The 26898-nt window shown below is 34.8% G+C and overlaps 1 protein-coding gene across 12 annotated transcripts in view; it reads right to left on the bottom strand.

Annotated features, from left to right (window-relative positions):
* Positions 1-1154: 1154 nt before the first annotated feature.
* Positions 1155-26898, bottom strand: part of SLC16A7 (solute carrier family 16 member 7) — a 175471-nt gene continuing 149727 nt past the window's right edge. For all 12 annotated transcript variants that reach the window (XM_081310630.1, XM_081310634.1, XM_081310632.1 and 9 more), the window contains 3 exons: positions 9154-9297; positions 5342-6157; positions 1155-1991 (listed from right to left, as the gene is read on the bottom strand). In XM_081310630.1, coding sequence (XP_081166756.1) covers positions 1720-1991; positions 5342-6157; positions 9154-9297 — 1232 coding nt within the window. In that variant the 3' untranslated portion in view covers positions 1155-1719. The remainder of the gene's footprint in view (positions 1992-5341; positions 6158-9153; positions 9298-26898) is intronic.

Raw genomic sequence — 26898 nt, 5'->3', positions numbered from 1 at the left:
AAAGTTTTTTGGACATATGAAGGGTGACATTACTTCAATAATAATATCATAAATGCTTTTTATTAATCAGAATATTAATCTTTAGATTTTTAGGTGTAAATATTTATCATTTTAGCTATGATATTTGTAGTTTCGAAAGCACAGAACTATCAAATGTGCCTGTATTAAAGAGAAATTTAGACTCTCAGATTTTTTCACACAGGAAAATGACAAACTGCTGAGTTAACCTGGGCTGCAATCTGCCAAGGTTCTTGCCATCATGTTATTAACCATACTCACAATTCCAAGCCATACAATCTATACTTCTAGGACTTTTTTTTTAAATAGTTTCCTGCTTATAGTCACAGGCAGTATAGTGTAATAAGTAAGAGGGCAAAATTTTCAAGAGTTACCATTCCTGTAGCCATTTTCAGTGGCTGAGGAAAAGACCTGTTTGTTCTTTGCTTTTGCTTTTATTTTATTTGTTTATTTGTTTGTTTTGGAAGGGAGGAAGTTTAGAAGGGAGTTTAGAAGGCTCAATAAAATGACCTCACAATCTGAGTTAGCTATACTACATGGATTGCGCATAACAGGAACCTTAGATCATGGCTAAGGATTGGAAAAAATTAGGATTCCGTCTGTTTATGAACTTATCAGCTAGGATTCAGATTCATTCTTCTTTGATATTTCAGTATGATGGTGAAACTAAATTGAGGCCTAGTTAAAAGAAATCCCTGGTTCTTAATTTGTGGATTAAAAACTAAAATCCTGTTAGAATTAATGGATGTAGCCCATTGCTAGTTGTCATTCAGATCTTTAGTTTGACTTACATATTAGGTAAGAATTCTGAAAATTATTTGAGGGCTCTATTCTCTAGCACCAGGCACTAGTGAAACCCCTTCAAAGAAATCCTGGGTGTGGATTAATCAAGTCTAAGAATGCGCAAAAGTAATGGTATAAAATGGAGTCTTTCTTTTTTTCTCAGACTTATTTTATACACAGAAGTGCTTTTTTAAATAGCAGCCACTTACATTTCTGAATTAAGACCACCCTCCTTTTCATCTATGTGCCTATCTTTAAAATCCACATTGTAAAACAGTATGCAAATATACATTCTTTTTGTTTCCATGGACTTTTTTTTTACTTTAAAAAATGAACAAGTGACTACGATAATATCCTTTTCAAATTTATTTATTTTCTTTTGTTCTCCATATATATACTCTGTGTTCATGTGGGTATGTACATGAGTGTATGTGTTTATGTACATGTGTGTATTTGTGTGCGTCTCTCTGTGTGTGAGTATGTATGAGGAGAAAAATAATTTTTCCTCTATTTTAAACTTTAATATCAAATAAAAAATGAAATGTGAAGAGAAGAGGGCTTTTTTATGGGATTCTCTTTTTAAGTAATTATATCAGGGTTTGAGATTTAGATCTCATTCTATAATGGACACTAGAAGTCCCTGCCTGGAAGACTTTAAAATTTGTATTTCAACCACCACATTCTGAGTTGAACATGGAAATAAACTCGTTGCATGGATTCTTTGTATGCATAACCTCAAAATTTAACTATCCAAACAAATTTTTAGGAACTAGTTTACAATTTGCCATCAAGTAAAATCTCATTTCCATTCTTATCTGTGGCTGCTTGTTTCAACTAAAAACCTTTTCAATATTTTGCAAAACAGAATCAAACTTCTAAGTAAATTCATGAATACTGAAATCAGAGATGTGATTCTTGTTAAATATTAGTTTCTCTTTCTGAGGGCGCACTCTCTCCTTTTGGCATTTTGACAGTAACTTCATCCTGTTTAGCATTGCTCAAGGGTTCCGATTCTCTGAACTCCTCTGTGTTCATTTGCTTCTTCATTGCCTCGTCCTTCTTCCTTTCCTTTGCAAGCAATCTATAGTTTATAGCATTACCAATGAGCAGCCATATACTTGAGGCTACCACAATAGCCCCACTGGCTAAGTACATGTATTTATAATCTCCAGTTATATCCACCAATTTACCTAAAAGACAAAGAACATCTTTTAGGATGACATATAAAAACAGTTATTAAATGATAAAAAATTTCAAAGAAACTCTTCTCTAGACAAATTACACACCTCTTACTTAAATTAATGTTAAACAAGACTTTAACAAAGAAAAAGCATTCTAGTTATGATGTCTATATAAGCTTAATAAAAGTATGTACATAAATTTAGAGCATTATAATAGTAGGGCATTAAATTTATTAAAAATTATTCCTTCCAATAAAAATATACAACTAAGACAAATTAGGTATATATGTGTTTGTGTACTGATAACTACCAGAAAAAAACATATTTTTTTAACTCATTCCTGTAAGTAAGGATATATTTATCTATTTACTTATAGCATGCCCATCAAGATTGTGTCATTTTCCCATGCTTCATTTTCTCTTCAATAAAGAGGAAAAAATGCAGTCTTTAGGACAGACACAAAGATTTTCACACTATTTTTGACAGGGTTTACAACTTACTAAATGTCTCCCTATCTCCATCTCTAGGCTAAGAACTTGATCTATCATATCTCTTTATGAAGTAATCTGGTTACATGGCTAGTATGCGGCAGAATTTGGACTCTGAGGTCCGTTGAATTTCATATTCATAACAACTCTACAATATGGTTTCACATAAACTCTTATTCAAGTGTTATATCACTTTTTAGTCTAATTACAGTTTTTTTTTACTTGTTTGTTTGTTTTTACTTTATCCAAGTCTGCAGTATCAATGCCAAACTAATCAGGAAGAAACCATTAGTTCAATTTGATTATTGAGATCCTTGAAGAACTAAGCTGGTACCACATAAGCTGAAGCCTTATTGACTTAAAAATCCTTCAGCTTGTAATTAGTTTTCCTCTTGTTCATGAAGGCATTTAATTCTTAATAATTATTAACAGCAAATTCAGTGTGTACAAAGCTATATTACTTATCACATGCATTCCAAGTGATTCCAATATAGACCCTTGAAGTCAGCCTATTTAGCAAGAGTTTCTAGCATTCTAACTAAAAAGTAGTCAAAGGTTCAATTTTAAATTTAGGTACTTATAATATTTATCTATTTGAATAAAATTCTCTGGTTTAAACAGGTAGATGTTAGAATGAGCTCATTTGAGTAAGCCCAAAATACATGTATATATAACAAAAATGTTATATATGTATATATAACTTTTGTTTTCCTTTCTAATTTTAGTCAAATATTTCTGTCTGTGTGATAGCCAATATAAATATGAAAACATAAGACCCATAGCCTCATTAGTTAATAATCGTACTTTCTAAGTGTTTTGGGAAATTTTCAGCATCAGGAAACCAGATATGATTTCCAGAGCTAAAGCTTCAGTTTTTTTATAAGTATAAAACTTAAAGATCAGTCTGAAAAAAATCAATAGAAATAAAACCCACACACTCCCTACCTCTCATTGGTCTACTACCAGGGCTAATAGCAGCAGCAGCAGCAAGTATGTCAGAAAAAAATCACCAAAGTATTCAAAAGTATTTACTATGTGCTTACTATGTGCCAGACATTTTCAGTAGTAATCAAATACTAAAAAGGATACTCCTGCCTGAGAGTCAAGGAGTATTACAAGGCAGAAATAGTATTAAAAAATGGATATCTATGCTACAGTCTGAAAGCTTCAACAATGAGTTCCAGATCTATTACGTCAAATCGGCATCAAGTGACATGATGATCTGCCAATATTAATGCAACAGGCACTCAGAGTAACTGAAACTACCTTAAAAATATATTGATGCAGGTTCTTAGTATGTGCAGAAGTGGCAAAATCATATCACTTTTTAAAAAATTCTTTGAGCCAATCTACTATGTCTTTGATTAGACTTAATTTTTTTCATATCACCACGCATGGTAATGTATAATTTTTTCTCTTTTGATAGTTAGAATTTGTTGCTAATGCATAAACTCTAAAATTCATTTGGTCAAATCAATTTCATATGAAAAGATAGTCCAATTGTGCTTTGTTTTGTAAGAAAATCAGCTGGCTGATAAATAACAAGACCTAATGGCTTTCACTGTTTTTCAACAATTGTTTGGATATCGTGTTATATCAATACTGAGAAACATATCACCTAAAATCTGCCCTAAATACTAGAGGATAGGAAAAACCAACAATTACACCACTAAGATCTTACAGCCAGCTCTAAGGCCCTCCTAACCAAGTGAAAAAGTGAAAGACAAAAGTCAATGAGGGCATTAAGAGTAACATTTTTGACATGAATGTCTCCACTTTTAAATGGTTCTTTGATGACACAGAGAAAGCAGTTTAACAACTGACTAAATACATAGCGAAATTTGCATTTAACCTGACTGTGCACTAGGGGGCAGGCCAAGAATCTAAGCTTCACAGTGACCAAAATAACATACAGTAGTTGCTGGAATAGTCTGTCCCACAGAAAATAATTTAATATTAACAACATTTAAAATCTAAGACTAGACAAGTCTTGATGTCAGAATGTAATTATGCATGTGTCTTTACCATGGGTTCAGAAGCATTATTCAATCTAAATATAATTTCCTTTCAAAAGTACTCTTAACTATATTTCAAAAGGAAGCCATAAAATACTGACAAGGAAGTCCAACAAAAATCTAACACTTCTGTGATGACTATTTTACCTTTCTTTGTTTCTTTTTTTTTAATAGTAGACCAACTTCTCAATTTTGTTGGTGGTACACTAAACTTGTATTACTTTCTTTATTGAGTTAATTTAGCATAGACACTTTTATAGACATCTTTAAAAATATTTCAAATCTTAAAATATAAAGGTAATCCTTATCAATTGTAAATACACAACATAAACTATCTAGTCGAAAGAACAACTTTGAATGGATTTTTCTTTATCCCTGTATTATATGTTAGTGATATAAAGGTATGGCTTCCGTGGCAGTTAGTTACAAATAAATATAACTAACAGAATAAAAAATAAATTCTGAAATTTTCAGGACACGATTTTACATTGTGAACCCATTCTTATATAAGCAGAACAGAAATCTGTTCAGTAATGTTAAAGTCACATTTTTTTTTATATTCCTAAAAGCACAAAATAACAACTAATCGGGATAGAAGTCCTGAAAATCATGCAACTAATTACCAATCTAACTTAAGTTCTCAAATTCATAGGTCCAGGTTCTGAAACAGAGTCAGGTATAAAATCAACCAATTATGAAATTTTAAAATGCGTAATAAAATATGAAAATTAATCTCCCTACAGTCTTTTTTCGGCCATTAGTATTATTTAAAGCACATTATTTACTGTAAAGAACTTCTCAGCTAATGAATATCTGCATAATTCTTTTTGCTCTCCTTGATGAGAAATATTCTTACCAGCAATAGGAGGGCCAAGAAGGACAGGGCCACACTCTACCACGGTGACGAGTCCCACTGCACTGGAAAACCTTGGAGCTCCAACAAGGTCCATGAGAGTTTCAAAGAGGACGCTGCTAACACTCCCAAATCCATAGCCAAAAAATACAGCATATACCACCAGGCTCGTGTAGCTCTGTGCCAGGGGGCACAAGAGATGACAGATTCCAGTAAACATGACCGCAAAACTGAAGAAGTACTGGATTCGGGGACGGATAAGTTTGGAGTTTGCAATTAATCCTCCACAAGGCCTGGCAAACATATCAACAAAAGCCATAACAGACAACAAGAAAGCTGCGGAATACTCATCTATTCCCCTGTCTTTAGCATACGGAGCCAGGAAGATGATAGGAGCAAAAAAACCCAGAAACATGATGACGTTTCCAGATAGATAGATCAGAAATCCTCTATGCTTAAAAAGGGAGAAATCTAAATAGTTGTTGATTTTGTTCCATGTCGATTTCTTCTGTTGGATTTTCTTCGATTCTGTATCTTCTGCTCTTATGCTAATCTTATTTTTCGACTGAGTAGTTTGTTTGGGGCCAAGGGGTCTCATGAGGGCCCCAGCCACGCAGGCATTCAAAAATATACCTCCTAAAATCAAGAAGCTTCCTTTCCAGCCATAACTATTAAAAAGGAACTGATTGAAAGGGGCCAATGTACTTAAGAAAACAGGACTCCCTGCCATGGCCAATCCATTTGCTATGGGTCGTTTCTTATAGAAGTACTTGCCAATTATTGTTAAGGCTGGTTGCAGGTTGAAGGCTAAACCTAAACCTAAAAAGAACAAGACAAAAGAGGAAAAAAGAAAACACAAACATATTACACCACTCACATAAGGAATTATTTTTGGAAGGCACATTCAAGTGGGGGAAAGTGAACGAAAAATGCAGCAGCAGGTAGTAATTTTTGAGGATTATAAGCATAAATGTAATTGTACACATCTAAAAATGTTGTCATAACTGGACACTTCATATGATGTTTTAAAGCACAGATATAAAACCAAGAACTTCCACCTATGTATGAAAAATCACAGGATAGGTGGAAAGGAGGACAGAATTTAGATCTTATTAAAAAATCACTTAATTCCACACATAAATTAACATTTCCTCTTAATATACATTTATTTGCAAATACGTAGATTTCTTCTGTGTGGACAAGAGTGAAATTTAAAAATGGAAAGACTTCGTCTTTTCAGAGTTGAAGAAATGTGGACAGACTAAAATTCTCATAATTTGTAAAAATTTTGTATTACCCCAGAGGCATTTCTTTGAATACTATGCAAATAATAAAAAAGAGTAATACATTTAAGTGATTAATCTCCTTCTTCACATCCCTCACATTCCAAATTTAATGTATGTAGATACGCAAGTGCTAAATAAAAAAGAAGTTTTTGTTTTGTTTTGCTTTACTTGAAATATGTTTTTATTTCAAGGATATAAGCTGATTGTTTTTATGAGCCAATGTTCCCATAGTCTAGGGAACTCCTTGGCAGTGTATTATTGCCTTTGAGAAATGAATTAGCTTTTGTGTCCCACTGAAGCAATATTTAGCACTATTGATGAATAAAGTACTTTTGAAAGTGCATAAAATTGATTCATGTGAAGTACCTCTCCCCTGCACCCCCGCACCCTAGGCATTATTCGGTTATTTTAGGGGCTAGAGAGGTGAGCATTTTTCTATGTTTACAGTTTACCTAAATTGAAACAGTATTGTAAAGTGGTTAAGTATGTAAGTTCTGGGACTTACAGGTTTAAGTACAAATACTCCAACTCTTTCAAACAGACATTTTATATGAATAGAAGGATCTCTAAAAGCTCAGGAAAGAACCAAGAACATGCCTTGGGGAATAACAGAACAGCATGATCTCTAACTCTACCTGTGAAATATGCAGAGTACGTGTAATTATATCCCATTCATAAATAATAAAACTGACCTGCCTATGATCAAATAGCTTGTAAGTGGAAGAACCTAAGCTAAAATCCAAGTATTGTGTTTCAGAGTTTCTTTATCTTAAGTCATTTCCCTCCCATTCTGTCGCCTGGAACTTTTGTCTTTAGCTCTTATCCCAGGCTGACAATTTCTGGCATGGTACAGTGAACACAAGACTTTAAATCAATTGATCTGAATCTGGCTCCGTAACTGACCTGTTTGCCACTGCTGAAGGAAACAGACTTCCTGAGAGTGCACACACTCAGCAACAACAACAACAAAAAGTCTTTTGCCAAAGTCAAGTTCTAGAACTTTCATGACATTGCACAAATGGCAGTGTAATTGGTATTATTTGCTAATATTTATTTATAAATAACAACATGCTGAGTACTCTGCAAAGTACAATGTATTCACTTTGCACATTAATTGTTCAACAAAATACCTGTTTTATAGACTGAGACATAAGGAGGCTAATTTATCTCTGATCCCACATCATGTATATGCTGAGTCAAATTTAAAAATTAGTACTGTATGCTTTCTGTAAATCAAAGTCAGAAACCAAGCTGGCTGATAATGACAAGGTAAAACCCATATATATATATATATATATATATATATATATATATATATATATGGCATCAACTCCAGAAGTACTAAGGCCTTCAAGGCCCAAAGGAATGAGATTACACATTAGAATATAATAGTGTAATCAGTATTTCTGATACAGGGTGATGTAATCATCCTATCTTTAAGTATGCCCACTTGAAGGCCCATCCTAACATTTCATGGTCAAATTCAATATAGTGATAGTCTGCACAAAGCAAAGGGCACTCTCTTCATCATGACAATGCTTAGATGTAAGAAAGTTGCCATTTAAAATATCAAAATGTGTTTTGCCATATCACAAAGGCATGGAAAAGTGGACAGGCTGCAAAGAGAAGAGTTGTAACATTAGTATTACTGTAGCCTATAATATACTTGTTTTTTTTTTTCATGAAATGATACATGACTACAGGTTAGACTGATCTCAGATCATTATAAAACAGAGAAATGTTTACTTATTATCTCTAAGCATAAGGGAAGACTCAGCCTCTTGAATATATTGAAGACAATTTTTGTTAAAACTTTGTAGATTTTTAAATATAATTTATTGTTCAGGCATATAAAGTTGGTGCTTTTAAATGTTCAATTTCTAGTTAGAGTCAATAGATATTCTGCATGCGGCACCATGATAATCAAGTGACAGTGTGCCATTCAGCATGTTTGTGTTGTGGCAAACTGCCTTACTGAAGTTTTAAACAGGTTCATTTGAGTGAGGAAAAGAAAGGACAGAACTGAAAAGCTCTACCACTAATCAGAAAGCAGACATAGTTATTTTATTGTTGAATTTCAATCAGTGCATACAGAAAATATCTCTTTCACACAAGTTTTAACATATTATCAGTGGTAAGTCAAATACTCTGAGTAATAAAAAAAATAAGTTTTTAAAAATAAAAAACTTATTTATAGCAGAGAGTCTGTTTCTCAATTCCACCTCAACTGTCTGTAGAGTAAAAAGTCAAGTGAAAATAATTCAAAGCCATTTGTTTTTAAATAGTTAAGTGACTACTTTTAATAGTTAAAAGTTAATGTATACAATAACTTTTTTCATTTCTTGAAATAAAATGGCCAGTCTAAAGTAGTTAGTAGTTAAATGCACGATCAGATAAAATACTTTAAAATAACATGGTTTTTAAAAGTAAATTTAAAAAAAATAAGTATTTTTGTTGTTCATGCTTTTTACAGCACTTTGAAACAAAAGAAATGTTAAGAATAAAAGCTAAAAACAAAACTTGGCTTACCTCCAATGAAGCCCACAGTGAGGTAAAGCTCTACTACACTGGTACTGAAAGAGGCCAAAACCATTCCCAAACAGCAGAGTAAGCCTCCTACTATCACCACTGGCCGGCTGCCATATTTATTCACCAAAACACTGCTGATGGGACCTAAAGTAGAGAGAAGATAAAGAAATATTCAGTTAGGTGTCATTTATTGATACTTTATAGTTGCTAATTTTGAAAGTTGAAAAAGCATATTTTAATGATTCAAGGAAAAAATTAGTTCATATGGAATATAATGAGGACTTTTCAAAACTTCACAAATAGATGGGTGTTTTGTTTTCTTTGTTTTGCGATAGAGGTCTCTATGTGGACTACAGGCTTTTGCCACCACTTTCAGCTGATGAGTTATTTATAACTCTATATAAGAAAGCACACGAAATAATGAAATAGAAGCATTCATGATTTTTTATGACCCTAACTATTCAACTTTTGTGGAAAAAATTTTAAATGAAACTTAGCTCAGAAATCCAAATTGTCTTTTAAAATGCAGGTAAGTTTATATAATAAAAATCTAGGGATTATGAAAATGGCTTGTCTGTGTAAGAATCTTATAATAAAAGTTCAGTAGAGTAGAAAAAGGGAAATGAAGGGAAGGCAGGGGGGACAGGAAAAGGAAAGACAGTGGAATGAATCTGACATAACTTTCCTAGGTACATATGTGAATGTGAATCTCACCATCTTGTATATCTACAAGTTATTTTAAAAAAATAACTGGGTAAATGGCATAAGGCTCAATAAAGAGGAGGAAATGGGGAGAGAGGAGGGGAAGGAGAGGTACTGGGTACTGAATTAGAACAGATACACTCCATACTTTTATAATTATGTCAAGTGGATTTTACCGTCATGCTTAACTGAAAAGAACTCATAAAAATATTGAAGAATAAAAGAATAATGTGTGTATACAAACACATACATGCCATTAGTTAGAGCTCAGTTTTTAAATTATATTCAACAATGATTTTTCTTTAATACCATATATCACTACTTCTAAAATACCAATTGTTTTCGAATCATATTATCTTAGTAACAAGAATGGTTTATACTTCATGGTTTCTTCCAAACTCTGCTCATCAGTTATTAGTCGTAGGAAGTAATGTAGCTATCATGGCCTATGCATGTTTGCATTTGGTTATTATCTCCTGTGACTTGAGAGAACTCTGATTAATCCCTCACACTTCAATTAATCATTTTAAGGAGCATTTGAAAAGGAATATATAAAAATAAACCCTGAAGGCATGAAAGGTCTTCTGTTGATCCATTCTGATAAAAAGAAAGGAGCAGCATCAAAAAAAAAAAAAAGTCCAACATCTCTGGCAATTAAAGAAATGCAAATCAAAACTACACCAGTCAGAATTGCCACAATCAAGAATCCAAAAAATTAATGTTGGCAAGGCTGTGGGGAAAAAGGTATACTCATATATTGCTGTTGGGACTGCAAATTGGTCTGAAAAGCACTATGGAAATTCTTCAGAAAACTTGGAATGGAACCACCATTTGATTCAGTTATCCCACTCCTCCATATATACACATAGGATTTAAAATCAGCATACTACAGTGATACTTCCACATCAATGCTTATAGCAGCTCACTTCACAATAGTAAGTCTATGGAATCTACCTAGATGACCTTCAACAGATGAATGGATTAAGAAATTGTGATATATATATATATATATATATATATATATATATATATATATATATATACATACATACACACACACACACAATGGAATATTACTCAGCCATAAAAAGAAAGAAATTATGGCATTTGCTGGTAAATAGATGGAAATGAACACTATCATGTTAAGTAAAATAAACCAATCCTCCCCAAAACAAAGGCTAAATATTTTCTTGATATTCAGATGCTAACACACAATAAAGAGTGGGGGAGAATAGAAGTTCACTGGATTAGACAAAGGGGAATAAAGGGAAGGGAGAGAGTATGGGAATACGAAAGATAGTAGAATGAATCACACTAACCTTTCTATGTTCATATATGAATAGACAACCATATAACTCCATAACACGTTCAACTACAAGGATGGTATCCTAATTAGAATAAGTTATACTCCATGTACGTATAATATGTTGAAATACTCTCTACTGTCATTATATCTAAAAAGAACTAATTTTAAAAAAAGAAAGTAGCAGCATCAAAATTTACAGAATGGGTGTAGCAGTTCAAATGAAATTTCTAAAGAAAATGGTGGATAGTTGCTTCACCAGCAAAGAGAACAATCTTATGCATGAAACATAAACATTGAGAACTGACTCAGATACTAAATGAGAAAAAATTCTAAGAATGGCTTATCCAACTTATTTAACATATATTTAAAAAGTATATGTCATGGGTGTATGTGTGTGCAGGTATAAAACATTCAGAAACAATTAGTATCATTAAAATAATCTGTTTTAGTTAAGTCTACTTTTTGTGTTATAAAAGTTATAAATATTAAGAAAGTGTTGTGATTTACTTTGTGTACAGCATTTTTTTTTGTCTTGGTGTATCATAAAACACCAGTACAACTTAACTGAGCTCATCTTCAAGTCAGTGAAAATTCATATTATTTTATAGGACCTGTCAATGGGTAAATGATTTGCTTTGACGTTTCCTTTTGAACTTAAACTTATACGTCATCTGAAACTTGGGATACCACTTTATTTTATTTTATTTTTTTTTTTTGAGAGAGAGAGAGAGAGAGAGAGAGAGAGAGAGAGAGAATTTTTTTTTTAATATTTATTTTTTTTTTAGTTCTCGGCCGACACAACATCTTTGTTGGTATGTGGTGCTGAGGATCGAACCCGGGCCGCACGCATGCCAGTCGAACGCGCTACCGCTTGAGCCACATCCCCAGCCCTGGGATACCACTTTAAAGAAAAAAAAGACTACATCTGATCCAAATACTCAGACTAAATTTGACCTAGAAAGATTTAAAAAAGGGATTTTTTTTTTAGTTATACTATAAATTACAAATTTGCTAAGTACTGTTTCTCTGCATTTAAAATTTTCTGCATGGTTAGTATTTAAAACACACTGAGATTCACTCATCAATATGTCCATATTCTTTCATGCATATATAAATATTATTTTTATTCTTTAAATATAATTTTGAAATTAAACATCAGTGTCTAATGAGATTTAATGTCACAATGACTAAGAATGACACATAATTTTAGACACAGATAACTCAAAAAAAAGTACAAAATATTAAAACTTTTATAAAACCATATGAAAGACAGCTCTGTGATTACAGGTTGGGGAAAATTGTTTAAAAAAGATGCACAAGTGAAAATAATAGAATTTTGTACCTAATGTCATAAAATTCCCTTGAAGAACTGACAAGAAGAAAAATTATCCACATATATATTATATGTAACATACCACCCCATGATTTAGGAAATGTGCATCTTCATTAAAAAGCATATCAATAATTTAAAATAACTTTCTGTGAGGAAGGAAGAGTCATGATAAATTGATTGGCTGTAATTAATTATTAAACTTATGTGTGGCAGTTTCATGATATTCCACACCAATTCTTTTCTCAAAATTACTTAACTGATTCAATTCAATTCAACTTAACTGAAATCAATTCAATGCAACGTTTCTTGAGCTTCCAGTATAAAACCAGTTGAAGCACATCAAGAAGAAAATAATAAATAAAACACAACTACAGTCTTCAATACATTGTTGTACAGAGGAGGAAATAATCAATGTGATTTTAAGAACTATGATGGATGATACGATAAATACTAGATTCAGAATAGATTTAAAGTTATTTATTAATTATTTGGACTAAACAATGTATTCTCAATATTATTTATGTTATGTACTTCATTTTCTATGTGGTAGCTGAATAATTAACAAATTGATGAATGGTATAATCAATTACAATATTGTATAAATGTGTTGGTTTAAACTACATAAGTTAAAATTTGAATGTAGTTATGAGTCATAAGTTAATTTGCAATGTATGATGAATAATTACATCTTTAGCTTGGGATAACCACACCAAGGCTTCTTCCTCATTACTATGATTAACTAAGGGTAGTCACTAAAGAAAATGTTTAACAGTGTTAATTCTTTTCCTTTCTTTTCTTTTGAGGAGTACGCTTCTATAACTTCTATAGGGGCTTCAGTAAAGTACGACTGCACATATGTTGCAACTCTACATTGCATATTACCAGAGAAATGGAAAGCTATGTTCCAGGCTCTGGGAAAAAGATGGCGGCGGGAAGTGAGTAAGCCGCTCCGTGCTCCGCGCTGCTGTGCCTGCAGCATATGTTGCCGCGTCTTAAAAGAAGTAAAGATCATTAAAGGAGATCTGTCGACAAAGACTCAGCACCGTGTCAAGAAAGGGGCCTAAGTGGAGTGAATCCACCACGACTCCAGCCAAGGTGGAGTGAGTCCATCACGACCTCAGCGCGAGCAGTAAGGCTGCAGCCCCCAAGCTGCCCGGCTCCCTTGGCCCCTTCTCCTTCTCCTCTCCGCCTTTCCGCTTTGCTTCTCCCCCGCCATCTCTCCTCCCACGCTCACTCCCTAAATCTAGATCTTAATTTCTTTTCCCCGCCCTGCCTGCTCTCTCGCGTGCCCAGTACACGGCCCACGCGGGCCCCGAGGCGCTGCCTCCCCTCCCCCAGCCTGCACCCCCTCCCCGGGGGTCCCGAAGGCCACAGCTGGGCTGCTGCCGCCGCTTCCCGCAGAGCACCTTAGAGCAGACTCTTCACCGCGCAAGTGAGCTGCCGAGTAAAATGGAACAGCTGATAAGATAAGTGACAATTTAAAATCTAAGTGATCCAACATGGTGGCGGACTTGGAGAGACCAAGCCTCTAACTCCTTCAGCTGCGCGAGCATAGGGAGAAGTAAACTGTCAAAATACTGTTCGCTCAGGACCACTAGGCACTATTGAGCTGAAGGGGATCCCGGGCGAACAGTCTGCCCTTCTCAGAACACACCGAGCCTGGATTGGGCTGCATTCTAGTTCTGGTTCGCCTGCTTCTCGTGACTCAGCACTAATGATCCCGCTGAAATAACTAGTCGACCCACCTGAACTCACAGAGGTAAAAGCCAACTGAGCACGATAGCCAGACCCAGGGAATCAGGAGTGACGTGGGACTAGCAGCGCAGAACTCCCGGCTATCGCTCCCACCAGTGCTGACAACAGAGGTCCCTTGCACCAGCTACCAGGGGAGTTGCTACCTGAGGGCAAACAAATATTCACTGGGGGTCCTCAGCCCCAAGCCCTACAAACTTAGGGTCTAAGGGAGGCAAACAGAAAGGGTGTGCCCAGGTATCCATAAAATCAGGGCTCCCAGGAGCAGCAGACCCGGCGTGTAGCCACTATTGTGGTGAGCCTCACAGGTGAGCGGGGCCTGGCTTGAGGAAACACAAGAGAAGGCCCTAGGCACTCAGGATTGGAGACCCGCACAGTCTGGGAAAAAGAGCTGAGGTACAGTGATTGGTTCCCACCTATCAAGAAGAGAAGCCTGGCCCAGTGGGCATAGCTCCACCTACTGGAAGAGAAGTTAATCGAGCTCTATGACTGCATTTATTATTATTATTATTTTTTTATGATTATTAGTATTTTTTTAAATTTTATTTTCACTTTTGGTTGTTGATGTTGTTGTTGTTCTTTAACTTCCTTATTAATGGTTTCAATTTTTTTTAATTCTTTTTATTCTATTATTATTACTATTATTTTTTAAACTTTAATTTCCATTTTTTTATTATCATTATAATTTTTTTTTTTGGTTTTAAATTTTTATTTTTTCATTTTTTCTTTCTTTCTTTTCACTTTTTTTCTTTTGTCGTTTCATTTCTTTTCAATTTTCTTATTCCCCCTTTCTTGAATTCTACCTGCCTACACTCTTTCTCTTTAGTGACTTCTTCCCTTCCCTTCTAATATCTCTCCTCCCAAGCATAAAATAAATTTACAAGAGTAAACAGTAACTCAGAAGTCAAACAGAACAAGAAGTAACATGAGCATAAAAAAGCAAGGAAGAAAAGAAGTACAAACAATGAAGGACAGCCTAAATATTCAGGAGGACCTAGAGTCATCAGAAAAATGGCCATATAAAGAACTCAAGGAACACCTTAGACAGATGGAAAGGAACCTTAAAGATCACATTGAAAATTAATTACATAAACAGGTAAAAGAAGAAGTTAAGCATCTTTATCAGGAGATAGATTATAAAAAAATCAATAATTCTAGAAATGAAGGAAACAATAAACCAAATTAAAAACTCAATTGAGAGTATCACTAACAGAGTGGAGCAAGTAGAAGCCAGAACGTCAGATAATGAAGACAAAATATATCATCTTGAAAAGAATCTAGCCAACTCAGATAGGCTGGTAAAAAATCACGAGAAAAACATCCAAGAGATTTGGGATAACATAAAAAAACCAAACTTATGAGTCATCGGGAAAGAGGAAGGCACAGAGATTCATACCAAGGGAATGAGTAACCTGCTGAATGAAATAATTACAGAAAACTTTCCAGAAATAAAAAAGGAAACAGATATACAAATTGAAGATGTATACAGGACACCGAGCACACAAAATCACAGTAGACCAACGACAAGACACATTGTTATGAAGATATCCATTATACAGAACAAAGAGAAAATATTAAAGGCTACAAGAGAAAAGAGGCAGATTACATTTAGGGGTAAACTAATAAGGTTAACAACGGATTTTTCATCACAGACGCTGAAAGCGAGAAGATCCTGGAACAACGTATTTCAAACACTGAAAGACAATGGATGCCAACCAAGAATTCTGTATCCAGCAAAATTAAGCTTCAGGTACGACAACAAAATAAAAATCTTTCATGATAAACAAAAGCTAAAAGAATTTGTAGCCAGAAAACTAGCACTGCAAAGCGTCTTGAGCAAAACATTACACGAGGAAGAAACGAAAAACAATAACCAAAACCATAAGTGGGAAGTGCCTCGGTAAAGACAGAGGACAGGGGGAAAGCTAAACATGGAGAAACAAACTAAATTAGAAAAAAAAGAGATAAATAATCAAACATGGCAGGAAGTACAAACCATATATCAATAGTAACTCTAAACGTTAATGTCTTAAACTCTCCAATAAAGCGACATAGGCTGGTAACATGGATTAAAAAAACAAATCCAATAATATGCTGCCTCCAGGAGACACATCTGATTGGAAAAGACATACACAGGCTCAAGGTAAAAGGTTGGGAAAAAATATACCACGCACACGGTCCTCGCAAGCAAGCAGGGGTAGCCATCCTCATATCGAATAAAATCGACTTCAAGACTAAGTTAATCAAAAGGGATAAGGAAGGACATTATATACTGTTAAAAGGAACTATTCACCAACAAGACATAACAATTATCAATATTTATGCACCAAATAATGGCGCTGCAATGTTCATAAAACAAACTCTCCTCAAGTTCAAGAATCAAATAGACCACAACACAATAATTATGGGTGACTTCAACACACCTCTCTCACCATGGGACAGATCCTCCAAACAAAAGTTGAATAAAGAAACTATTGACCTCAATATCACAATCAATAAACTAGACTTAACTGACATATATAGAATATATCAACCATCATCAAGTGGATATACTTTTTTCTCAGCAGCACATGGATCCTTCTCAAAAATAGACCATATATTATGCCATAGGGCAACCCTCAGTAAATATAAAGGGGTGGAGATAATACCATGCATTTTATCAGATCATAATGGAATGAAATTGGAAATCAATGATAAAAGAAGGAAGGAAAAATCCTACATCACATGGACAATGAAATCAAAAAATTCTTAGAGATAAATGAAAATACAGACACAACATATCGGAATCTATGGGACACAATGAAAGCAGTTTTAAGAGGGAAATTCATCGCCTGGAGTTCATTCCTCAAAAAAAGGAAAAACCAACAAATAAATGAGCTCACACTTCATCTCAAAGCCCTAGAAAAGGAAGAGCAAAACAATAGCAAATGTAGCAGAAGGCAAGAATTAATTAAAATCAGAGCAGAAATCAACGAAATTGAAGCAAAAGAAACTATTGAAAAAATTAACAAAACAAAAAGTTGGTTCTTTGAAAAAATAAATAAGATCGACAGACCCTTAGCCATGCTAACGAAGAGAAGAAGAGAGAGAACTCAAATTACTAACATACGAGATGAAAAAGGCATTATCACAACAGATGCTACAGAAATACAGAAGAAAATTAGAAATTACTTTGAAAACCTATCTTCCAATAAAATAGAAGATAGTGAAGACATTGATAAATTTCTTAGGTCATATGATTTGCCCAGACTGAGTCAGGAGGATACACACAATTTAAACAGACCAATATCAATGGATGAAATAGAAGAAGCAATCAAAAGACTACCAACCAAGAAAAGCCCAGGACCGGATGGGTACACAGCGGAGTTTTACAAAACCTTTAAAGAAGAATTAATACCAATGCTTTTCAAGTTCTTTCAGGAAATAGAAAAAGAGGGAGCTCTACCAAATTCATTCTATGAGGCCAACATCACCCTGATTCCGAAACCAAAGACACCTCAAAGAAAGAAAACTACAGACCAATATCTCTGATGAACCTAGATGCAAAAATCCTCAATAAAATTCTGGTGAATCGGATACAAAGGCACATCAAAAAAATTGTGCACCATGATAAAGTAGGATTCATCCCTGGGATGCAAGGCTGGTTCAATATACGGAAATCAATAAATGTTATTCACCACATCAATAGACTTAAAGATAAGAACCATATGATCATCTCGATAGACGCAGAAAAAGCATTCGACAAAGTACAGCATCCCTTTATGTTCAAAACATTAGAAAAACTAGGGATAACAGGAACTTACCTCGACATTGTAAAAGCTATCTATGCTAAGCCTCAGGCTAGCATCATTCTAAACGGAGAAAAATTGAAGGCATTCCCTCTAAAATCTGGAACAAGACAGGGATGTCCCTTATCACCACTTCTATTCAATATAGTTCTCGAAACACTGGCCAGAGCAATTAGACAGACGAAAGAAATTAAAGGCATAAATAGGAAAAGAAGAACTTAAATTATCACTATTTGCGGATGACATGATTCTATACCTAGAAGACCCAAAAGGGTCTACAAAAAAACTACTAGAACTAATAAATAAATTCAGCAAAGTGGCAGGATATAAAATCAACACACATAAATCAAAGGCATTTCTGTATATCAGCGACAAAACTTCTGAAACGGAAATGAGGAAAAACACTCCATTCACAATATCCTCAAAAAAAAAAAAAAATACTTGGGAATCAACCGAACAAAAGAGGTGAAAGACCTATACAATGAAAACTACAGAACCCTAAAGAGAGAAATAGAAGAGGATCTTAGAAGATGGAAAAATATACGTTGTTCATGGATAGGCAGAAATAACATTATCAAAATGGCGATATTACCAAAAGTTCTCTATAGGTTTGATGCAATGCCAATCAAAATCCCAATGGCATTTCTTGTAGAAATAGATAAAGCAATCATGAAATTCATATGGATAAATAAAAGACCCAGAATAGCAAAAACAATTCTAAGCAGGAAGTGTGAATCAGGTGTTATAGTAATACCAGATTTCAAACTACATCCTGGGAACAAATTTTTACTCCTCACACTTCATATAGAGCCCTAATATCCAGAGTATACAAAGAACTCAAAAAATTAGAAAATAAGATAACAAATAACCCAATCAACAAATGGGCCAAGGACCTGAACAGACACTTCTCAGAGGAGGATATACAATCAATCAACAAGTACATGAAAAAATGCTCTCCATCTCTAGCAGTCAAAGAAATGCAAATCAAAACCACCCTAAGATACCATCTCACTCCAGTAAGATTGGCAGCCACTATGAAGTCAAACAACCACAAGTGCTGGCGAGGATGTGGAGAAAAGGGTACACTTGTACATTGCTGGTGGGACTGCAAATTGGTGCGGCCAATTTGGAAAGCAGTTTGGAGATTCCTGGGAAAGCTGGGAATGGAAGCACCATTTGACCCTGCTATTGCCCTTCTCGGACTATTCCCTGAAGACCTTAAAAGAGCATGCTACAGGGATACTGCCACATCGATGTTCATAGCAGCACAATTCACAATAGCTAGTCTGTGGAACCAACCCAGATGCCCTTCAATAGATGAATGGATAAAAAAAATGTGGCATCTATACACCATGGAGTACTATGCAGCAATAAAAAATGACAAAATCATAGAATTTGCAGGGAAATGGATGGCACTAGAGCAGGTTATGCTTAGTGAAGCTAGCCAATCCCTAAAAAACAAATACCAAATGTCTTCTTTGATATAATGAGAGCAACTATGAACAGAGCAGGGAGGAAGAGTAGGAAGAAAAGATTAACATTAAACAGAGACATGAGATGGGAGGGAAAAGGAGAGAAAAGGGAAATTGCATGGAAATGAAGGGAGACCCTCATTGCTATACAAAATTACATATAAGAGGTTGTGAGGGGAATGGGAAAATAAACAAGGAGAGAATTGAATTACAGTACATGGGGTAGACAGAGAAGTTGGGAGGGGTGGGGAGGGGGGATAGTGGGGGATACGAGGGGTGGCAGAGTACGGCAGTTGCTAATGGGGCATTGTGTAAAATTGTGGATGTGTAGCCGACGTGATTCTGCGGTCTGCATTTGGGGTAAAATTGGGGGTTCATGACCCACTTCAATCTAATGTATGAAGTATGATATGTCAAGAGCTTTGTAATGTTGTGAACAACCAATAAAAAAAAATCAAACTATATTACAGAGCAATAGTAATAAAAACAGCATGGTACTGGTACCAAAACAGGCAGGTGGACCAATGGTACAGAATAGAGGACACAGAGACTAATCCACAAAGCTACAACTATCTTATATTTGATAAAGGAGCTAAAAACATGCAATGGAGGAAGGATAGCATCTTCAACAAATGGTGTTGGGAAAACTGGAAATCCATATGCAACAAAATGAAACTGAATCCCTTTCTCTCGCCATGCACAAAAGTTAACTCAAAATGGATCAAGGAGCTTGATATCAAATCAGAGACTCTGCATCTGATAGAAGAAAAAGTTGGCTCCAATCTACATATTGTGGGGTCGGGCTCCAAATTCCTTAATAGGACACCCATAGCACAAGAGTTAATAACAAGAATCAACAAATGGGACTTTCTTAAACTGAAAAGATTTTTCTTAGCAAGAGAAACAATAAGAGAGGTAAATAGGGAGCCTACATCCTGGGAACAAATTTTTACTCCTCACACTTCAGATAGAGCCCTAATATCCAGAGTATACAAAGAACTCAAAAAATTAGACAATAAGAAAACAAATAACCCAATCAACAAATGGGCCAAGGACATGAACAAACACTTCACAGAGGAGGATATACAATCAATCAACAAGTACATGAAAAAATGCTCACCATCTTTAGCAGTCAAGGAAATGCAAATCAAAACCACCCTAAGATACCACCTCACCCCAGTAAGATTGGCAGCCATGATGAAGTCAAACAACAATGAGTGCTGGCAAGGATGTGGGGAAAAGGGTACTCTTGTACACTGCTGGTGGGACTGTAAATTGGTGTGGCTAATTTGGAAAGCAGTATGGAGATTCCTGGGAAAGCTGGGAATGGAACCACCATTTGACCCAGCTATTGCCCTTCTCGGACTAATCCCTGAAGACCTTAAAAGAGCACACTACAGGGATACTGCCACATCGATGTTCATAGCAGCACAATTCACAATTGCTAGACTGTGGAATCAACCCAGAAGCCCTTCAATTGATGAATGGATAAAAAAAATGTGGCATCTATACACCATGGAGTATTACACAGCACTAAAAAATGACAAAATTATGGAATTTGCAGGGAAATGGATGGCACTAGAGCAGATTATGCTCAGTGAAGCTAGCCAATCCCTAAAAAACAAATACCAAATGTCTTCTTTGATATAATGAGAGCAACTAAGAACAGAGCAGGGAGGAAGAGCAGGAAGAAAAGATTAACATTAAACAGAGACATGAGGTGGGAGGGAAAGGGAGGAAAAAAGGGAAATCACATGGAAATGGAGGGAGACCCTCATTGTTATACAAAATTACATATAAGAGGTTGTGAGGGGAATGGGATAACAAACATGGAGGGAAATGAATTACAGTAGATGGGGTAGAGAGAGAAGATGGGAGGGGAGGGGAGGGGGGATAGCAGAGGATAGGAAAGGTAGCAGAATATAACAGTCACTAATATGGCATTATGTAAAAATTTGGATGTGTAACCCATGTGATTCTGCAATCTGTATTTGGGGTAAAAATGGGAGTTCATAACCCACTTGATTCTAATGTTTGAAATATGATATGTCAAGAGCTTTGTAATGTTGTGAACAACCAATAAAAAAAAAGAAAAGCTATGTTCCACTTGTGTACAATGAACCAAAATGCATTCTACTGTCATGTATAACTAATTAGGACAAATTGAAAAAAAGATCCAGTGAGAGGTCTAGTTTTAACAAAGACTTTTATTTTTATTTTTTAATTTTTTTTTAAACAGAAAGAGAGAGAGAATTTTTTAAATATTTATTTTTCAGTTTTCGGTGGACACAACATCTTTGTTGGTATGTGGTGCTGAGGATCGAACCCGGGCCGCATGCATGCCAGGTGAGCGCTCTACCGCTTGAGCCACATCCCCAGCCCTACTTTTATTTTTAATTATGTACTTTGGTTAAATAATGTCCTGTGAGGATGTATTTATACAAGTCATCTATACTCCTTTTCTAGCAAAATGAGATATGCTTTATAAGTGATCTAGTTAAACATAACTGAAGCTCTTTCCTCCTCAATATTTAATGCTTATAAATTGTCATAAAGTCTTTCTATTTGATAATAGTTTTGAGTGCAATTTAAATTTATAATATAGAGTAAAAGTGACCTTTTTAAAAAAAATTCTAAATGTTTATTATTAGGAATCATCCAACATTAAATGCAAAACACACCACTATCCAACAGCTCTCTACATTCTAGTAGATGTTTAGTTTGTTATATTAATTAGAAAGACAAAGCTACAAGAAAAGAATGAATTACCCCCAAAGGTGTGCAAGAGTAACAGGATAATAAACTTTTATTTCCAAGAACATTCATAAAAGTGTAGTAAGGCTGTATCTAAGACTGATCTATCTAACCACTTATCCCCCCGATTCCCAATTTTTTTTTTCAGTACTAGGGATTGGACCCAGGGGTGATTTATCACTGAAATACATTCCCCCATTCTTTTTGCTTTTTAATTTTGAGACAGGGTTGCTGAGCATCTTGCCAAGTGGCTCAGGCTGGACTTGAACTTGAGATCCTTCTGCCTCAGCTTCTTGAGTAATTGGGATTATAGGCCTGCGCCACCAGACCCGGCTAGCCACTTATCCTTCTAACTCACACTTATCCTTCTAATTCATGTTTCCAATCCATCTCAGAATTTTATTCTCAAGAATAAAAGCCACTTTCATGAAACCATAAAGAAGGACTTTGTCAGAGAGTGGCACAAGGATAAGTATATTATTGTCCACATATCAGCTAAGTCCTTGTCTTCTGAAAGATAAGCAATCATCTTTTACTACTGTGGCTTCACAGCACTTAAAATATTGCTCATTTATCTCAGCAAGAAAGATTTTGTGAGTTCCTTTAAATTACAAAACTGTTTGCCTATTTTCAACACTCTCGGTGCACTTACAGTTGGTAACACACACACACCACACACACACAGAGCATTTATTTTCTATATATTTTATGAATCTTGTTAATACATCCTCTTCCAAGATTTTTGCAGGCAGTTGCCATACACCATTATTAGTCATCAACATTTATTGAGCATTACTCTTTGTAGACAGTGTGTTAAGAATTGTACATGCTTTAATTACATATACTTTTCATGGCACTCTTATGATATAATTGCCTAATTAAAGCTTTTTAACAGTTGATAAAACTGAGGTGCAAAGTGTTTAAATAACTTGCTGAAGGTCACATTAATATGAAGTAGTAAAGTGTAAAATATGAGTCCAGGGTCATTGGATTACCAAACTGTGCTCTTAACTATTGAGCAGAAAAGATTTAGCATAGCAGGACTAAGACTGCTATCCAGAGAAAGGACTGTTGCAAAGTTGGCCCCTGCCTGGCAGTGGGGAGCTTGAATCTCAGGAACATCCCTATGATTTTCTAAATGGTAAGAGGGGTGACTACACCAAAAGTGCTTGTACAATGTGTTTCATGCTCACCATCAAATAAGCAATGTGGTTTATTATATTAAAATAATAATATAATGTATGTATGCTCATTTTTCCTCCTGGGAGTCTAAAATTTTGGTTCATGGAAGGCAGAGAATATCTATGTGACCAGTTCACTAATAAAAACCTTATGCACCAAGTTTCAATAGCTTTCTGACAGAAAGCACTTCATACATGTTGTCCTAATGGGTTGCTGGAGGAATTAAGCCCATTTAGTGTGACTCCCCTGAGAGAGGATTCTGATAAGTTTATACCTGGTTTCCTTTGGACTTTTCATTACATATTTTCCTTTTGCTGATTTTTTCTTCATTCCTTCACTCTAATAAATCATAGCCATGAGAAAGAGGTAGCCTCATAGGTCAGCTAAGTCCATGAATACTTTGAACAAATCATTGAAGCTAAGAGTGGTCTTAGGGACTCTGAATACAAGTACTAGACCATATCTTTCCTACTGCTGAATTTAGAATTATGCATATAATTATAAACAGATGAACTTGAGGTGACATATTTTAAAAATGTCTGACCTACATATAAATGAACAAGTCTGTTTCATATATTGTTATTCTGTTTTATAAATCTGAATTCAAAGTGCTTGCTTTTATTTCTTCTGGATAGTGCAAAACTACATGATAAATTCTATAAGAAAATTTGTATGTAATGTAATGAACATTTCATAAAATATATTTTATCAATCTGAAACTATGAATTGGAATTGCCTATCAATTGGAGCTATATAAAATATTTATGCATGGCATAAATACTAACAGAAGAAATGATAAAGAGTCATAATTTATTTTCCATTTGCTTTATTTCAAATTTGTATATGTGGTATCTTGTCAAATCAAATGACAAAAAGCACTAGTGCAGGACTGGGAGAAAGTGGTTTGCAATTATAGAAATTTATTTGTGTTTACTACAATAGGGTGTGTGTGTGTGTGTGTGTGTGTGTGTGTGTGTGTGTGTGTGTGTCTGTAAGCATGTGTGCTTATTAACAGTAGCTTTCTGTATTTTAAAGATTTTTCAAACAGATGTTTTGAATTAGGAAGCTTACTATTTTTTATTTGAATGGAGGATGAGATTGTCTTCACTATTTGTTTTCTTGAGTTTTATCCTGCCTTGATCTGGGATTGAAAGTTCACCTTGTTTTTCTGTATATATGATCTTTCATTTTAGGTTAATGAAAAACATGGGGGTATAATTATGAAGTAGGTATTGCATTTGCTTTTACAAAGGATGGAGATAAAATACTACACAGTAAATTATCTTCAGTTGGGACATCCTTAAGGATAATTGCCTCAATGTGATTTACTAGGGCTCATTCAGTTTGACGAAAAAATTTCTCCGTGTCCACTGAAGACACTGGTAGTGTATTAATCAACATTCAATTAGTATTTCAAGTGCATAAGACAACATGCAAAATTTCTGAATGAATGGTGTGGACAGTCATAGAAAGCAGGGAAATGAAAGGGATTAGTGTGCTAGGTACACTTGGGGCATAACAGGAATGGGGGATATTGGAAGCCATATATAATATAGAAATGGCTTATTTTTCTCATAATCAGGTCTAAGTAGACATAACAATTCCTCAGGGAGCATATTCTCACCATACAAATAGATGAAGCTTCCAAAGTTCAATGCTAAATCTAAACTGCTATTTTAAGATGTATCTATATATATATATATATATATATATATAGCTCATTTGCCATATTTTCCACCCTGAATATTTTTTCTTTCTTCACAAATGTCATTGGCCTGTTTGTGAGACGATTTCTTCAATTTTGCTTTATAAAAGCATAGTTATTTGGGGGTTTTTCTTATTTTCTTCTCTCTTATAAGAAATTCTAAATTCATTTTCCACTAGTTTAAAAGGGATTATCTGCTATTTGTATGAGAGAAGGGAGGAAAGAGGACAAATTGACATTAAATTTTAATAAATTTAAATATTTAATAAATTGTATTAAATACCACTTTTTTCAAACCACTTTTTTCAAAGAGTGGTGAAAGTGACCATTCTAATTCTCTGTACCCACGGACAACAACAGCAAGGACTTCCTAGTGTTTACAGGCTACATTATGTTCCGGTAGGAAAGATTTTCCCTTCTCTGAGGCTGGTACAATGGTTAGGTAGTAATAAACATAAGATTTCTTCAGCACTTGATGCTATTCTGAGCTCTTTATGCATAAAATCTTACATCATTACAAGTTGGTACTATTACTTAGTGTCTATTTTGTACATATGGAAACAGGTTCAAATTAACAGTTTGGAAAGATTGCTCAAGTATTCTGTTATCATTTATCTGAACTTTTTTTGGGAAAGAAATGATTCACTCTCTTTTACATGTATGATGCTCATTTCAAAAACAGTATTACATGTAACATTGCATTTCACATTATTTATACATTGCATTTGCTGCTTTTTGCAATAATTTTTAAGAAAATGGAAACATAAAGACTGTGTTGCAACAACTGCTAGTTGCCTTCTCAAGAGCCACAAACCTTTCCTTTTTCCTAATCAAATCCTCATTTTACTATATACCTATACTTCTCTGAGAGGCTCCAGGCCCAAGCTGAGAGGTGAATCACAAGTACCATAAGCTCATCATGATGGCTCAGCATCAGCACTAGACACAGGTTTGAATGTATGCATTTGGGAGAAATTAATATAGGATAAATTCTTCTGGGAGCTTCTTAGACTTTCCTCACTTTTAAAAAGAAAGCAAGTGCTTCTGGATGTTTTTGTGAGAGTATGGTATTGGAGATGCCATGGACATCTTTGAACTGTGAAGCATTAGCTTCAAGGTAGATGGGATAGATAATGAAGCCCTGATTAGATGAAAAGGTCAATGAATCAGCCAAGCCAGGAGTTGCTTTATGTACAGACTCAATGTGAGAAGACATCACTGAACTTTTTTTTATTTATTTACCAATGGACATTGGGTTATTCCTTACTTGCATTCTAAAAGATCCTAATATAATATTAGAAAAATCTAACTCATATCAATAATTTCACAAAATCTGTTAATACTCTCATACTAAACAAGTAGTTAACATCTACTTACTATATATCTCCTTTTCCAAAGCTTGAAAGTTTATTTAGTTTCAAAGAATTATCTCAGTAGATCTAACATGGAGAATTTAAAGTGCTTCTGATATTTTTCAAATTTATCATGCTCAACTAAATGTTGGAATAGATTAATCTCTACAGAGTTTTTGAAATGTGGATATATAATTCAGAGGGTCTGGCCAGCAAGACCCTCATCCACCCTGGCAGATGGCACCACTGGTAGAGAAAAACAGAAAGGAGCCAAGAGGTTTTGCACAGGTCCCTAAGGGTGACCTCTGAGGAATCTCAGTTTTAACCAACTTGGTCTTACACAACAGGCAGGAGAATATAGCCTAAGCACATTCCTAAGTGGCCATTTAAAGAAAAAAG

Source organism: Spermophilus citellus (assembly GCF_964194105.1).
Source record: "Spermophilus citellus genome assembly, chromosome: 10".
Classification (NCBI taxonomy): Eukaryota; Metazoa; Chordata; class Mammalia; order Rodentia; family Sciuridae; genus Spermophilus; species Spermophilus citellus.
This window is presented reverse-complemented; position numbering and strand designations above follow the sequence as displayed.